General features: G+C 32.5%; 2 protein-coding genes and 1 long non-coding RNA gene across 3 annotated transcripts; 1 reads left to right on the forward strand and 2 right to left on the reverse strand.

The window, feature by feature from the left end:
• The first annotated feature begins 791 nt into the window (after window positions 1-791).
• LOC103488802 (protein NCA1) lies at window positions 792-6,730 on the forward strand. The gene is made up of 7 exons (XM_008447698.3): window positions 792-1,446; window positions 1,551-1,785; window positions 2,997-3,142; window positions 3,435-3,522; window positions 3,612-3,758; window positions 5,744-5,893; window positions 6,286-6,730. Exons 1-7 carry the CDS (start codon window positions 1,067-1,069, stop codon window positions 6,352-6,354), a joined length of 1,215 nt encoding a protein of 404 aa, XP_008445920.1. The 5' UTR covers window positions 792-1,066; the 3' UTR covers window positions 6,355-6,730.
• A 1,423-nt stretch (window positions 6,731-8,153) lies between these two features.
• On the reverse strand, window positions 8,154-9,665 carry LOC107990795 (uncharacterized). Its single transcript, XR_001762600.2, has 2 exons — window positions 9,366-9,665; window positions 8,154-8,461 (listed from the first exon to the last, which is right to left on the reverse strand). It is a non-coding gene; the product is annotated as an uncharacterized LOC107990795 (long non-coding RNA).
• A 230-nt stretch (window positions 9,666-9,895) lies between these two features.
• LOC103488800 (F-box/LRR-repeat protein At4g29420) lies at window positions 9,896-13,360 on the reverse strand. The gene is made up of 2 exons (XM_017044812.2): window positions 12,735-13,360; window positions 9,896-11,294 (listed from the first exon to the last, which is right to left on the reverse strand). The coding sequence occupies exons 1-2, from the start codon at window positions 13,192-13,194 to the stop codon at window positions 10,405-10,407; spliced, it is 1,350 nt and encodes a 449-aa protein (XP_016900301.1). The 5' UTR covers window positions 13,195-13,360; the 3' UTR covers window positions 9,896-10,404.
• Between the last annotated feature and the right edge of the window lie 3,455 nt (window positions 13,361-16,815).

A 16,815-nucleotide genomic window follows, 5' to 3' on the forward strand; every position in this document is an offset into this window, starting at 1 on the left:
TATACAAATTTTGTGTATTAGATTTAGAATATGAGTTTGAAAAAAAATATTCGCACGTAATTACTTAAAAATGTTAAAAATTAACCTCGAAGTTAAAGAAATGAAGAAAAATTATTTCTAAAAAACTAGGACGATTCGGTAAATTAAATATTTTAGAATATGAATTTTTTTAAAAAATCATTCCCACCTAACTACTTAAAAAGGTTGAAAATGAACATCCTATTTAAAAAAACTAAGACAAATTGTTTTACGAAGATTAGGACGATTTGGTAAATTAAATATACAAAATTTGTGTATTGAATTCATAAAATATGAATTAAAAAAAATTATAAAAGTAAATTCCATAATACTATCTACATAACTCTTCTCCAAACACATCTTATCTTCACTATCATAATCCTACCCACATAATTTTTTTTCCCAAACACATCTTATCATAATACTTTTTTCATAACTCTTCCCCCAAATACATCTTATTAATACTAGGTTTATCGTAACAGTGAGTTTATCATAACCCTAATCCCCCATAACACAACCCTTCACCTGAACAGTCTTTAAAATTTTAAAACTAACACGTTCATTTTCTTTGTTTTTAGAAATTATTTTTAAAAAATGAACTTTAAAATTCTTAATCTAACACAAAATTTAGATTCAAATTTCAAAACTTTAAATCGGAATAAAATATGTTTTTCAATACAAAGAAAAAGAATTGTTTTTATTTTCTACTAATGTTTTTAAAAAGTAATTTGGATCACGAACCAAAAGTTGTTTTATGTTATTTAGTTTTTTAACAGTGACGTGTCAATCTTAAGTTTAATCATTTTGTGGATATTTTGAGAAGACTGGTGGTCGCGAACCCGAAGCGATTCGGATACCGACACCGTATGCAGAAATCTTCGTAGTTCTGGGGATTCTCAATTCGTTCGAGCTTCTTAGGGCATTGATTTTCGGATTTCATCTTCCTCTTTGTGTTGTGAATCGGTTGAGTTTTCTCAAATTTCGATTACGTTCAAAAAATAAGCTCTGAATTTGAGTTGTTCTCGTGGGAGATCGGTCCAGAATCGAGATGACTCCTGTTTGTCCTTTTGTGAAATCTGCCCGGCCCGATGACGCTTCTTCACGGAAGCACCAAGGGGAATCTGCTTGTCCTTTCGCGAAATCCGGACGTTCTGATGATGCTTCTTCAAGAAAACCGCAATCCGAGTCTGCTTGTCCGTTTTCGAAATCCGTTCGTTCGGATGATGCTTCTTCATTGGAGAAGAATCAGGCTGAGGGGGAGAGTAATGGAGCGGAAAAAGATGTTGGTGATGCTGCTGGAGCCGGTGGCAAGTGTCCATTCGGATATGATTCTCAAACATTCAAGATTGGCCCTCTGAGTTGTATGATTTGTCAGGCACTTCTTTTTGAATGCAGCAGATGTGTCCCCTGTTCTCACATTTTCTGCAAGTAATTAATCAATTACGGTGTTTCTTTATCGTCGTTTTTTTTCTCTTTTCTTTTCGAGATCCCTTACGTCATTTATTTGTTTGTTTCTTTTTTAATTGATCTAGAGCTTGTATTTCGCGTTTTAACGACTGTCCCCTGTGTGGAGCTGACATTGAGAAGGTTGAAGCAGACGACAATCTCCAAGCTACGGTCGATCGCTTCATTGAAGGTCATGCCAGAATCAAGCGACCCCAGGTGAACTCAGACAAGGAGCAGGAGAAAGTTAATGAAAGTAAAGTAGTGATTTATGAAGACGTGTCCATGGAGAGAGGTGCTTTCTTGATCCAACAAGCCATGAGGGTAATATTCCTTGTTCTTTTAGAACGTATAGAAGTTGCTGTTATTTATTATGCAGGTAAAAATTACTTCAAACTTCACATGGGACTATGGGAGTGAACAAGGAAAGTGACAATAAGGGCATAAATAAGATAGCATTCCAAATAAGATATATATCCCCTCTGTAAAGAGAAGCCATCAAAAGGTATGGAAATAGAGTAGGGTCTTGAAACTAGTTAAATCAAAACCAAACTTTCCATAAGATAAGCAAAATGTAATCAATCAATCGTGAATCTAGACAACTAATTCAAAGTTTGGAATTAACGGCCTTAGGATTGAAAAGCTCTGTGTCCAACTTAAACCATCAATGAAAGAAGAATTGCAAACGAATCTCAACAACCCTGGTCTTTGTAGAAGCTACAAAATTTAAACATCCACCATCCTGTTCATACTGAGTAGAATCCTTTACGAACTTTTAGATTAAAAGCTAAACCAAAAGGATGTTTATCACAATTGAAGCAAAAAGGGACAGAGTCGCTAGGAACATCTAAATCTCTTCGAACACCAATCAACAACAACACCATAAATGCCAGACATGGTAACTCTTACAAAAGAGTATCAATACTGAATTTTCCCAAAAAAACCAAATAAAATAGAAGTCTATCTATACAACTTGGCCTTTTGAATTGCTCCAATGTTCTAGTATGTCAGGACACTTTCTACTTTGAACTATTAAAAACAGCAAAGAATAATTAAGCTTTTTGACTACCCCTCAGGAAAAAAAGAGGGAATCTCTTTAAACTGCTGACCAGACGCCTTGTTAAGTCATCTAAAGCAAAATCCTTAGCTATATCTTTTGCACAGAAGCTACTATGATGCTGAAAGTCAATCTCCACAGTACTGACACTAACATTAGAGCGATGATAGTGTGGTGGGCTTGTTTTAGAATATCTTAAAATCTTATCAAAATGTGTACCAATTAGCCTAATACTTCTACATTCTCCACTTAATTTCTATGAGGATCATTAGGAAGACCTTTCTTTGAGCCCAAAATGTTATCTTTTCTTTGTTTCTGTAATAATAAAGAATGGAATAAGTAGTTTCTTCCATAAGAACACAAAAAGAAGCAAGAAAATCATCTTTTTGGAAACAGTTATCCTAACACCATTTACAGAAAATAAAGATTCTTTTCGTTTTTGTATCTAAAAATTTTACAATCTGGCTTTTTATTGCAGGCATTTCGGGCTCAGAATATTGAAAGTGCCAAGTCCAGGCTCACTGTCTGTGTTGAAGACATTCGAGATCAATTAGAAAAAATGGGCAGTTCACCCGAATTGTGCTCCCAGCTTGGAGCAGTTCTAGGCACACTTGGTGATTGTTGGTATGTTTGATACCTTCTCTTTCTTATGATGGGACATAAAACTTCCAATGTAGCTTCCCTTCAATATTGTCTTACTCTTAGGTGGTGAGCTTTTAAGCAATACGTATCTCTAAGGGTCTTATATTTTATTTTGTAAGCAGTTAATTTAATTTAGTTAGTTATTGGACAAGTGTGTTGGTGTATGTGTTGTAGCGGGGTGTCATGAGAGAGTATATTGATGACTGTGAAAGGCTCACGAGGTTCTTTATTTGAAACTCCTGATGAAAGTTTGTTTTTTGATCCAATTTTACAGTCGAGCAGCTGGAGATGCTGCTTCTGCAATCAAGCACTTTGAAGAAAGTGTAGAATTTCTCTCAAAACTGCCTGAAAAGACTCACGAGGTTCTTTTTTAAACTTTTGTGGGTCGACGTTGTGATTTTTTTAACTGCTTGTGTTTGCAATACTCAGTAACCCTTGTTTCTCCCTCCAGATCACTCATACACTTTCTGTATCACTAAATAAAATTGGCGATCTAAAGTACTATGAAGGAGACCTTGAAGCTGCAAGATCTTATTATCTCCGGTCTCTTAACGTTCGACAAGATGCGAGCAAGCATCATCCAGATGATCCAGCTCAGGTTTGTGATTGTTAATTTCTTATATGCAATCTTTTACCCTAAAATATAGCATGTCCTATATGCTATCCACTTCTAGAAGCTTTTAATGATTTTGGTTCTATTCAGTGTTTATCAAACCCATACGATACTCTTGTATCATATGGGTTGACTCGAAACATAGTCAAGGCTATTCATATTGTGGCTCTGGATTGAAAATAACATTAAATGTTCAATTTGAAATAGTGAATCGTACAAATTGGACTAAATCACAATGGTGTCCAATTCAATATCCTTAAACTAGAGCAGGGAAAAAAACATAACAAAACCTCGGCTAACAAATACATGCAATTAGCGTAGACAAAGTAACCGGAGAATAAGGCAGATAAATGGATACTAGTGATACCGTGTACGAATGAAAAAATTGAAGAATCTAGCACACCCACAGTCATTATAATGGATGAAACTGATAGAGGAAGAAAATGATGGACTTAATTTGTGAAGTCATCAACTGCAGCTTGAACCAAGTGAAATAAAAAGCTCAAGGAATCTTTCCGAATGGACAAGCAAGAGAACACAAGGGTGCAAAACTGATTTGTCTCCTTTCTTTTGCATTCCACATGCTTAAAAAAGAGGCATATTTGTACTATTTAATACTGGCGTACTCATAGAAATCAATAGCCAGTTTACATGCACCTTGACTAGTCTCACGGGACAACCCGTCTGACCCTACAACATTTGGGTGTCAAGGAAACTCGGAGGAAATTAATTCTTTGGTAGGTGGCCATCATGGATTGAACCCACGACTTTTTAGTTAGATATTGAGACTATGTCTCCCTTTTCGCCACTAGGCCAATCCAGGATGGTTCATTAAGGCATATGTTCTAGACCTAACAACTAAGTGAGTCTCCCTTGTTGAATTCAAATCAATATGATGTAGAAGATTAGAAGGATTAATTTGAATATTTGTGAAAAAATTTAAGTTCGGTTTTCGTTATTGGCTTTTAGTTTGTCAAATTGTTCCCCTATAATTTGATGTAGCATTGTAGTAGATTAGTATGGAAAGTTTGAATGTTTATGAATTTTAAGTTTACTGGGTTGCCGTTTTAATTATTGGCTTTTAGTTATTACATTTTTTCTCTATAAACAGAGGCATCGAACTCTTCTGTTAGGGACCTTGTACCAAGTTTGCTATTGAAGAAAGATTGTCTTTGAGGATTATTAGAGGGTGAATGTTGGCCTGCATCATTTGTATCAGTACGATGTTCTCTCCCCCAAGAAAATGACTGTTGTCAATTGAGAAGGAAAATTCCATTGGAGTAAATTCCAAGAATGAGTAGAAGAATTTAATGAATCTTTCATTGGCAACAATGAAATCCCAATAGGTTTTCTCCGAGGATTAGAATTTACCAAAAAGAATGGCTATTCAAAAATTGTTGAAATCATTTTTGTTATTTTCAGAATTACTATGAACCATATTTTTAATCCTTCAAACATGCCCGTAGCCTAGATAATTAGTGCAAATGTTTACTTGTCGACCCTTTAGGAATGTAGTATATGATTGGCTCCTAGAGTCCATAACCGGTGAGTTCTAGAAAGAAATGCCTACAGGTTCGAGAAGGAAATCTCGATGTTTGTGAACAATGTGGTAGGATATCTAGCGTAGGTGGTATGCATGGTGTTCACGATGACTTCAATTATGGATTGCAACTTTAAATTTCTTATTTAGTCGTTGAGCTGTCAAAATTACAAATCTAGTCCTTGGCACTTTGATTTTTTTTTTTGGTATACAAAATTAGAAGTTTTCTTAGATCAATAATTTAATTTTTTTAAAAAAATTAAAGATATATTAGACGCATTTGGAAACATAGGAATCTATTTGTCACATCTAAAATTTTAAAGACCAAATAAATACAAACTTCAAAATTCAAGGGCTAAGTATGTACTTTAACCGTTCCTACTTCTAAAATGGTTTTATTGCTTATGAACCTTTTTATGGGTTGATACAGATTCTAGATGTGGCTGTTTCGCTTGCAAAGGTGGCCGATGTAGACAGTGGTCTAGGAAATGAGGATATGGCAGTTGATAGATTTCAGGAAGGCATTAAGTTGTTGGAATCATTATCACTGAATTCTGAGAATCCAGCTCTTCAACACCGAGTAAGACTACGATTTGTTGCTTCCTTTCTTTTATTATTAAATATGTTTGGGAATGATCTTTAAATTGCTAAAATCATTTTTGTGAGTTTCAAAAGCATTCAGAAACAGCATTCTGAAACTTGAAGTGTAAATTTGAATCATATTAGAAAGGGAAATCGTAAAAAATAGAAAAATTAACAAAATGTTTACACTACGAAATATAATGAATTTTGTTTTTTAGTGGTTTTTTAAATGGAGGGTAATAGTTTGTTTCTTTTTCTTTCTATTTTAAAAAAAATCTTATTACAAAAGTGATTTTAACAATTTCAAAATCACTTGCAAACATGCACTTAATAATGCTTCACCTTCATATCAATGGAAGGTTTAATGGAGTTTTTATATTTTACTTGCAGGGTGAATCTGTTTTGAAGTTCCTTGAAGGTCAACTTGCAGAGCGACAAAAGGCAACTCAAACCAGTTGATAGTGAGATCATTCCAATCTTTTATTATATATGCAAATAAACTCCTTTTAGCCAAGCATCGGGGAAAATTGCAAGCATTAAGGTACACATGTATTGCCACGGGATACATCTCATCTCCGATGTTCCTATCATGTTTTCTTCGGGGTATAGTACGGAAGCATACATAATCGACGTCGCTTTATTCATCGTACGTGCATGAATCTGCTTGGCAGTCTCGTCTCTTGTTAATAATGTTTTTTCTTTATCCCCTCGAGAAACTCCAGTATTGTACAATTCAGCAGAAACTCCTCACACTCTTTTATAGTGAAGTCGTTTGCTAAGCTGCATTCTATGAAATAAATCGAAACTCAAAATAATTTATTGTAGGTTTCAACTATTCTTCTGTCATTCTCATCTTTTGTCAATCTTATTCCCATTTCTTCGTCTCCTATGTTTCACGTGTTGCAAAATGCTGAAAATTGGCGATGAGATGAGTTTTTCTCTTTTCTGTAGAGCGTAGATTTGAGCTTCTAACATTTTCAGTAGAAATTCTTTTTATTTACATTAGTTAAAATGTTCATATTAGTATATGAATGAAGAGATATTTTTGCCACAATGAAATTATATTGGAAAATTTGGGTAGGATATCTTTTAGGTACTAAAGTTTCTTTTAACATTTAAAGAATTGTGGGTTTTGGGTTCATGGAATAAGATAATTGATTCCTTATTATTTATTGATGTGCTAAACTGTGAATGAAATGGATCATATAATGCTAAAATAGTGTACGTATAATTTAAAGAAGAAATTGCATTATTGTTTACGTTTGTATTTGGCAGTATTCCTAGTTCTTCCATAGTAATCAAAAATATTTTTCTAATTATTTAAACTATTTAATGATATCTACTATTTAGGAAGTTTATTAAAATTTAGGTGACAAGTTTTTTTTTTCTAAGGGGTATCAATTGAAGTGAATGGAAAGGCCAAGTGTTATCAATCCTATTTATTTGCTCTACTTCTCATCATCTTTGGTTTAATTGGATAAATAGTGCTGCTGGCTTTTAAAAAGAAGGTTATTTTAGTTCAATTTGTAGTGAATCTTAAATTTAGCTTGATTAAATAATTGTGATGATTTAGAAAATTGGAATAGATTTCTCAAATTTAGAGTAAAATGTTAACATAAAAGTAAAAACTAATTTCTCAAATTTAGAGTAAAATGTTAACATAAAAGTAAAAACTAAAAATTTTAGTAGTAGAAATTGAATTTAAGATTTATTAAAAAGTCGAATAACTAAAATTGAAATTGAAAGTAAGATTAAAATTAAATAAACTCTAAAATGTAGAGATCAAGAAAAATAATAGATTAGATTAAATTTAGAAAAATGTTCTTTTCAAGGGATACTTTTTTTTTTTTTTTTGTTCTTTTATTATTTTCACTTCCTGCTTGACAGTTTCTTCTCTTTCTTTTCTTTTCGTTTTTATTTATTTCTTTCTTTTAATTTCTTATGATTACTCTGTTTTTCTTCTCCTTTTAAACTTTGTTTTCTAGTGTTGAGATTTTGTTTTTTTTTTTTTTTTTGAGAAAATACATTTTTGAAATATAGATTATGGATTTAATTTTTATTTGGTAGTGTTATTTTTTTAATCAACTAATTTTTTTGTTACAATCTTCCCTTAAAATCAGAATTTTTGTTTCATTTTGATACTTAATTAAAATCAGAATTTTTGTTTCATTTTGATACTTAGTTTCAAGATTTACAACATTATAATGTCAATTAATTAATTAAAAATAATCGTATATGTTGTAAAATTATAAAAGATGTACATCTATAACTTTCGATTTTTACATTACGTCTGTCGGTTGCTAGATTAACGAATGTTTGAATAAACATACCATATGTTTTGCTGGCTAAAATTGTTGATAACAAAGATTATATGAACTTCATGAAATGGGCAACTAACAATCAACATAAAACTGAAGTGACTAAATTCGCCATTTTAGCCCACAGCTAACCTAAAAGACATTGATGCCAATCTAATTAAGATATGTAACCATAGGGGAATTAGTAGCTGCAAACACCCAAAATTCTGAACTTCCCTTATGCATTGAACTCATTTGGACCTTCCCAGCTGGAAATGGCAGAATTGGTATTAATCAACTATAGTATTTGCTCAATAATGAAATGATAACGGAGAAATGTTAACATATATATACACACACACACACACACACATACATACTAGTACAATTGCACGATAAAGAATTGAACCTTCAACGTTTGAGAATGGAAGTCATGTCAATGCTACTTCGACCTTAAGTACTATTATCAGATATCATAATCAAAAGTAAGCAAAAGAACATCTAGAAAAAGAAAATTTTATTGCAAGTGTAGACTAAATTCAGATGTATGAGAGCGGACTAAAATGAAATGAAATTTAAAGGAAAGTACATAGACCGAGATGATACCCCGACAAAAAGAAAAAACTCCTTTAGCCAACTCAAAGGCCAAGTGTTTTCAAAGCGACAATCCCGGAATCTCAATAAGATTCTCAGAGATGGCAAAACTCCAAGCAAACTAACAATAGTAACAATAGTAATATGCACAAGAGGTATCCCATTGATAATTTATAGCTTAAACACCATGACCACTCGATGAAGATGTTTTTTTCTTCTTTTCTTTTAAACTATTTCTTGATAGGAACTTTTTTGTATCTCATTTCATCGTATCAATGAATGGTTTCTGTTTAGGGAACACGCACATGAGCATGAGCTAGATTCATATTCACGTTTTTTTTTCCCTATCTGTGTCAATGTGAACAAGATAAGATATGGTCTAATGGCACAAACATATCTGGTTTATCCAGCACCAACTGTCAATATTAAAGGTCAATTTAATGCTGCTGGATGATGTCCTCATTCCCATACCTCATGGACCCTAGGTTCAAATCACTACTCTGTGTTGAATTGTAAAAGAAAATATATACTAAAAATTAGTTTTTTTATTTAAAAATTGATTAAAAAGTAATAACAAACCTTTGTCTGGTTGGGTTAATAGAGGGGTGGTCTCTTCCCTGCAACTTAACATCATGGCAGTGCCACTCTCATCTGAATTTTCCATCCCTGCACTAACGAGAAAATTTATAGTACTACAGTAGTATACACTTCTTCTATTCATATTTCAACATGTCATTTAATGATATATTATTTTAATTTTATGGACCTAGAAGTATTCTTAAATGCTACGAATTCTGACAGACAATGAACAGAGGTGGTATGAATGCTTTTCTATACTACTATAGTATTGAATTTCATCCATGGACTTGCAATACAAAAACTTACCCGCAACCTTTTTTGGGTTGAATAGATGGAAAGGGTGGCGCTCATAGTAGCTTGGAACTCTGGCATGGTAATTTTGAGATCATGAGCAGTGTCACCATCTGATTCCCCAGCTCTTCTCTATCTCCTATCTTCAGGCTCATAATGGCCTGCATGTTCATTAGTATACAACCGTGGCAGCTAAATAGAATGTAAACTTCCCTGTGTCTGTCAGAATTACTTTCAAGTATGTAAACCCCATACACACACTGAGCAGTGCATTCAGATTCACGGATGAAATTGTTTATGATACAAATTAATCACTCTCTATCCAAATAATAAGTATCAGATATCTAATCTTGTGTAAGGAACAAATGTCATCATTTGGCTGAAAATATATACACACTGATCCACGCAAATTATTGAGGCTACCTTCTAGGGTATTAATTATTAAATGAAGGTGCAAAAGAACTGGCCATTTTTTCAGATCTCTCAACTATGTATTATTTCTCAGCAGCAGCAAACAATTCTTCTTGAATCAAATATTGACAGGCGACTTCAAGCAAAGATCCGAAGATTGAAAGAAAATTTGTAGACTTCACATCAACCTGGGATTGCTTTTGGGCCATTCCATTGATCTACTGAACTATTTGGTAATCTTACAGATGGATTTCCTCCTTATGAAGCTTTGAACCTTCAGGAGGAAAAGTTTGATACACAACTATGAGTCTGACAATTGTCCATTGAACAGGACAGTTTAATTTCCCTTGGCCCATGCTTCTCTTGATCCTTGCTTCCACAGTTCCCATCTCCATCTTGGTCTTCGCTGATTAATTGCACGTTTTGACATGATTCCGCCAGTAACGTCAGAATCAGCATTCTGATAGAGAAGCAATGCCATATCGAACGAGTCGGTACATTTTTCCAAAATGGGAATGATAAATGGAAGTTTTAACTCAATCTTGTTGGTTTTGAGGCTAGAATGATTCTTTTTCAAATCTCTCATGCCCATCCGTCCCTCCAAACCTTCAGCTTGATAACAAGTCTCTGCTTCTGACAAAACTCCAGGTCCCAATTTAAGAAAGCAAAGATTTGGAAATATTTCAAACACTGTATCAAGGCAAAACTTAACAGATTCAACAGATTCAGCACGTTGCATCGTATCCAGTGTGAGTTCCTTTATAGTTCTGGCAGATGAAAATGTTGTGATGAGACTGTGAAGACATGGAAAATGAAGATGAAGCTTTCTCAAGCAGGGAAATTCATCTACTTGTAACCCACTTGCATCTTCTAGACAAAAATGGAAATCAGATAACATGGGAGTTTCAATGATAAGAAATTTTGGTTTGACACACTTCAGTTCAAGTTTTGAAAGGCTTGGTGCATATATGCACAGAGAAACAGGAGCATTCGACACCGTCCATTTACAGGTTTTAAGGTGCAACAGACGAATTTTTGGTTCATTTAGGCCTCCAACCCCTATCAAATTAAGAACTTCAAGATGCGGGAAGTTATTGTTAAGCTCACTCAGATCTTCATCATCTAATCTTATAAATTCAAGGGTCAGATATTTGAGGGAGTTCATTCTATGTAGTCCATCCACTGACAACCAAGCATTCTTCAATTCAAGTTCCAGAAGATTACAGCCTACAAAAACAAGTGAAGGTCAATAATGAACAATAACAAGAAAATGTAATGTCATGGAAATATTTTGAATAAAAAATACAACCAACCAAGATTATAATCAAAATCAATTCAAAAGGATGGAAAACTAGTGGTTTTTGGTATCAGGAAACTCAATGTATCTTACATCTACCTGTATGAAAATTTCAATGACAAGTTCCATTCCGTTAACGGAAACTAAAATCTTTCTTTAACAATTACTGTTTTATGCGACATACAAATACAATAATAATACAAATAGTCTAGGATACCAATTACCAAATACTCGGCTTCACTCTGAAACTAAACCTCTCTTTTCCTAAATCCATGCGGACGCCAATTGTTTCTTAGTGCTTGCTCTGCTCTTATCCATGTGAGTGGGTGGGGGGGGGGGGGGGGGGGGGGGGCTATGAAGATGCCTTTCGAGGGACTAAGCCTGCTCTTTCTTCTCCTCTTATCCAACTTATATCAACCATATAAATATATAATTTCACTGATCAAACTTTGGTCTTTCATAGGTCGCATACACCATGGTGTTTCTTTTTCGGTGTCCTCCAGTTCTTCTTTCCATTTCAGAAGCCGAGTGTGCCTATGCTATTCATTCAGCTATGGCCAAACCCCTTAAACACGACCTTCATGATTTGACTATCACAAGCATAACATCAGAGAAAACCATACGGAACATTTAAGAACTGACTTGCTTCAAATAGTATGTTGTAACAATTCACAGTCTACCACACTTTCAAAGTTGACAAGTTGGTAAATTCACTACTGAAATCAACTTAAGCTACATCTTTTATTCATCCCAGCACTTGAAATAGTTCTTGTATATTAACCAGGGAACATGGACTCAAATAGAGTATCTTCTGTTTTAATAACATGTTAAAACACCTTTAACCCATAAATTCCATTTTTTTTTTTTTTTTTTTTGGTGTGTGTGTGTACAAAAATTTACAGTCACTACGAATTCATCGTTTGAATTTTGTTGTAGCAAATTGGAGACGTTTTTTGTATACCATGTAAAATGGGCCCCTTCTGTATCTCCTTGTATATTTTATTGAATGAATAAAAATATGTTTTTATCCAAAAGAACCCATGAATTCAATCTCGTTGAACTAAATTTAATCTTTTATACAAATTCTTAATCATTCCCAATATCCCATATTTCCCCTCTGCGTCCTCACAGCCGTCCCTTATATTTTTCTGTGTCTTCGTCGCATATTCTTGTTGATCAGAATCAACCAGCTAGCATACCAATTCAAATGTTATGGAAAGTTCAGGGAAAGACAAAAAAAAGTCATATAATTTCAGTCTTTCAGACGTGGGTTTTACTTTTATCTAGAGTCTTGTATGAACATAAACAGTTATATGATGAAATTGACAAAAATATATACATATATATAGAAATTCAATAGCCAAACTCACAGCACAAAGTAATTAGCGCCAAAATCTTCGATTGCCTCCAGCAAGATTGAACCCAAAAATCAACGATAGACAAGGACGTCAAATTTTTCCCAATCGCCGGCAGCCATTCCTTAGCGTAGCCAACATCCGTCAAGAACAAATCATCAGACCAATCCTCAACATCGTCGTGCTCATACGAAATCCGTCCGAGTGATTTCTCTACACCAATTGAAACAGAATCAAGAGCCAAAAAATCATTCACCAAAGTCTTCAATATGACCTTGAAAGGCGTTACTAGCAACTTCGTCTCTGCAGCCCTAGACTTGAGATATCGATCCAGTGAACAAAAGAGGTTCACTGACCTAACGTCACGGGAGAGAACATTGAGAGATTTGGAAGCCACTCGGCACCGAGCTAAATCGGCGGAATCCGCCAATCGGTTCAGGATTTCGAGAACTAACGAAGGCGGAAGATCGTCCATAGCGGAGAAGAAGAAGAACGGATATGGATTCTATGAATTTTCTGGCGATGAATTTATGCATTTCTTCGTTGACGGTGAGCTTCGACCATTGTGATTAACGAACAACGATTCTTGAGAATATTCATTTTGGTTTCTTCTGTACGGACGGACACGAGGGAAAAAACAATGGAATATCTCCCAACACTATTAATATTATTAAAAAAAATCACATCCGTTCATAAATAACACAATTTTTTTAATATCATAAATACGACAAATAGGTGTAAATATCACACGACAATCTACTTTTAAATTTACTATTTTTGTAATTTAAAAAAAATGTGATTATATGTGTTGTATTATTATAAATTTTTTTATTAATTTTGTAAATATTCTTAATATTAATTTAAATTTAATCGACTTGAATAAATTTAATTTAGGAACGTTCTCTTAATTGGTTGGAGTCGGTTTGTTGATCAAATAGTCATCGAATTTGTTATGATTAGTTTAGTAAATGTTCAAATCTAGTCCAATCATAAAGGTGTAAATCGATACGTTTGGCCATTTTCATTTTTGAAAATTTTCCTAAATAATATTGGTCCATAAATTAACCAACCTCTACCGTCTTCGATTTAATTTGTTTTGGTTGGTTGACTTGGTTTTAGTTTATGATGTGTTCATTTGACTCAGTTAGTATAAACTTGTACTAGTAATCAATTTGTACTATTAACGTTGAGATCATTCTTCTACCTAATGTATTATTAAAATCAAACAATAATTGAAGTTAAAAAAGAAAAAAAAAATCAAAGCTAGCGCGTGTTAGGAGTTTTAGTTGAATGTATAACATTTTCACTTGCATTATTCTTTCATTTATATAATACTTTTATACTCCAATGCTAAGAAAATGTAGCGTATGATAATTATAATATATTGTTGTATGTGTTGATTCATATCATAATAAATACAAATAATTACATATTACGGTGTATCGCTTCTAAAAATCTCGAGTGGGGACAGAGAAAACAAAACTTAGTGGTGAATAAAATGGATGAAATATTAAATAGTTCGTGAGATGAAGTATTGGATGAACCTACCAAAAGCTCAGAAAGTTTAATAAAAATTTAAATTTATGTTGTTCTTTACCAACCTAATACCAATCGTTTTCACACATAAACTTGACCAACGGAATACATATATATATAATTTTTTTCCTTCCGTATAAATAATTTATGTTTTGTAGTTTATTAAAAAAATACATCAACAATAATTTTGTGTTTGATGTGTTGCAGACACTTGGTTAGATTATTTGAAACAGTAAACACCGTAACAAAAGGGATAAGACATAAAAGGTAAAAAATAATAAAAATATATCAGTCAATGATTAGAATATGTAGTAGTGTAGTTCATCGTAGGTGTGTATAGTTGTTTGAACTACCAACCACTATAGTTCGAGTTCGAAACGTTAAGATTTTCGTTGACTTTAACTCTATGTGTAGGTCTAATAATTTGGTTTAGCTAACTTATGTATGATTTATAACTAACTTAAGTTAGAATTTAGTCCATATGACCTATAATTAAAATTTCGTTCCTTTGAGTCGATAGGATGATCCCAAAATTGTATAGGACAACTATAAGAGATTTATCAAACTGAGTTTATGAGTTTTTTTCAAATCCCAACGACTAAACTATAATATTTCCTCAACCATTACGGACATATTGCAAAAATCGCCTCAAAACTATAGATGTAGTTGTATCATATTCTAAAACCTCCAATTGAAAACTCTAACGATGGAATAATTTTACAAGTCTGAGAATTTAACTTTTATTGTTTGGGGTCTAATTTTCTTCTAACCGTTGAAATTTTGAATTTAGTTAAAAAAAAAATTGTTGATTTGGATTTTTCTCAAACCAAAACAATATCAAGTGAACCATTTTTTATCTTCCACTGGCCATCTTCGATTTGGTTGGTCGGCTCATCTTTTCTATATCTATCATGTTCACGCTTACTACTATATGTGTTCATCATGATTTATTACACTCAATCGTAAATATACTATGATATTTTACTATATTTTGATTCGAGCTCTTATTTATTTAGTTTTTAGATGATAAGATGTTTCATTTAGGGTTGGTGAAATAACCCGAACAATCTATACTACCCAACCCAAATTGTAAAGGATGGGTTGAGTTAGGTTTTATTTTGTGATGGATTTAGTTGATTTTTTTTTTATGTTTATTTAGAGTTGGGTTGGGTTCGGGTTACATTTAAAAAAAGGATAGTTGCAAATGTAGCAATTATATTCAAAATAATGAAATATATAGCAACATTTTAAAAAATTGCAAATATAGCAAAATCTGTCAAAATCTATCAATGATAGGAGTCTATCACTAATAGAACATGTAAAAAATGTTGGTCTATCACTAATAAACCTTAAGAGTCTATCAATGATAAAACCCTATCAACGATAGACTTTGCTATATTTACAATTTTTTAAAAATATTGTTACATACTTAATAATTATTCTAAAAATTGCTACCATTATAATTACCCTAAAAAATGGATTAACTCGACCCAATATGAATTTCTATATATTATTAAAATACATACTACAACTTACAAATATTATAATTCACACCTTTTATTGTTTTTTTAAATCTGTAATTGACATGTTAAATTTGATATTTAATATTTAAATTTTACTAAATTTTAGTTATTAAAAAGTGGTGTAAACAAAATTGAGTATTTTAAGTTAATAAATAATATACTTAAAATAAATAAATAATTTAACAACCCAACCCAAATTTTAATAGTTGGATTCGATCGAATATCTTATTTATATTATTTTAGTTGTTAATTTGACGAACAAAAAAAATCGAGTTGGTTTAAAAAATCTCCTTAAACCAACCTAACTCAATCCAATAGCTGAGTTTGGTTGATATATTAAGTTTATGGAACACAATTGTAACATATTTCATTGACTATGTAAAATTACTTTGTTACCCCCATGGCATAATATATTACTAAATTTGTAGTTTTCTTTAATATCTTATTTTATGATGTCACCGTCATTATCCTCGTAGGAAAATAATGACATGCATTAAAAAAAAATGATTTTTATGATTATATATGCTTCCAAGTATGAACTACAATTTAAAAATCTCATAAATAATTCCATGTTTAATATATTACATTATAACAATTAGATTCCTTAAACCATCCTTATGCGTCAAATTTGGTAATATTGATTCCATCAATCTCTCTTTCTTTTTGTTTTTATTCAATTGACAAAATTTAATTACTTTTCCTTTATGAACTTTTGTGGAAGGCGTATAATGCATTTAATCCTTATCTTAAATGATAATTGATCATATGAATTAATATTTGGTAATTGTATTTTTCATCCACGATATTCAACGATTTTTGTTTGGTTTGAGATCAAAATTGATAGTTGCGTGCACTTCAATTATGAACGCTAATTCGATACTAACCTTAAAACTAAAAGATCGATAATTTAACGTACAAAAGAGATCCAAGGTCAATTATACTCTAGACTTTAAAAAAGTTCATTATGTATAGAGTAGCTCGAAGTTTATTTTAAAATAAACCTTTGAAGGCTAGTTTCATCTTAAACACAACGTCTT

This window comes from Cucumis melo, chromosome 10 (assembly GCF_025177605.1).
Source record: "Cucumis melo cultivar AY chromosome 10, USDA_Cmelo_AY_1.0, whole genome shotgun sequence".
Taxonomy (NCBI): Eukaryota; Viridiplantae; Streptophyta; class Magnoliopsida; order Cucurbitales; family Cucurbitaceae; genus Cucumis; species Cucumis melo.

Excerpts from the sequence above, each read along its gene's own strand:
- LOC103488802 (XM_008447698.3), top strand. The coding sequence starts at position 1,067 with ATGACTCCTGTTTGTCCTTTTGTGAAATCTGCCCGGCCCGATGACGCT. Across the intron at positions 1,786-2,996 it reads TGATCCAACAAGCCATGAGG|GCATTTCGGGCTCAGAATAT; the intron begins GTAATATTCCTT and ends TTTTTATTGCAG. Across the intron at positions 5,894-6,285 it reads ATCCAGCTCTTCAACACCGA|GGTGAATCTGTTTTGAAGTT; the intron begins GTAAGACTACGA and ends TTTTACTTGCAG.
- LOC103488800 (XM_017044812.2), bottom strand. The coding sequence starts at position 13,194 with ATGGACGATCTTCCGCCTTCGTTAGTTCTCGAAATCCTGAACCGATTG. Across the intron at positions 11,295-12,734 it reads GGCGCTAATTACTTTGTGCT|GCTGTAATCTTCTGGAACTT; the intron begins GTGAGTTTGGCT and ends TTGTTTTTGTAG.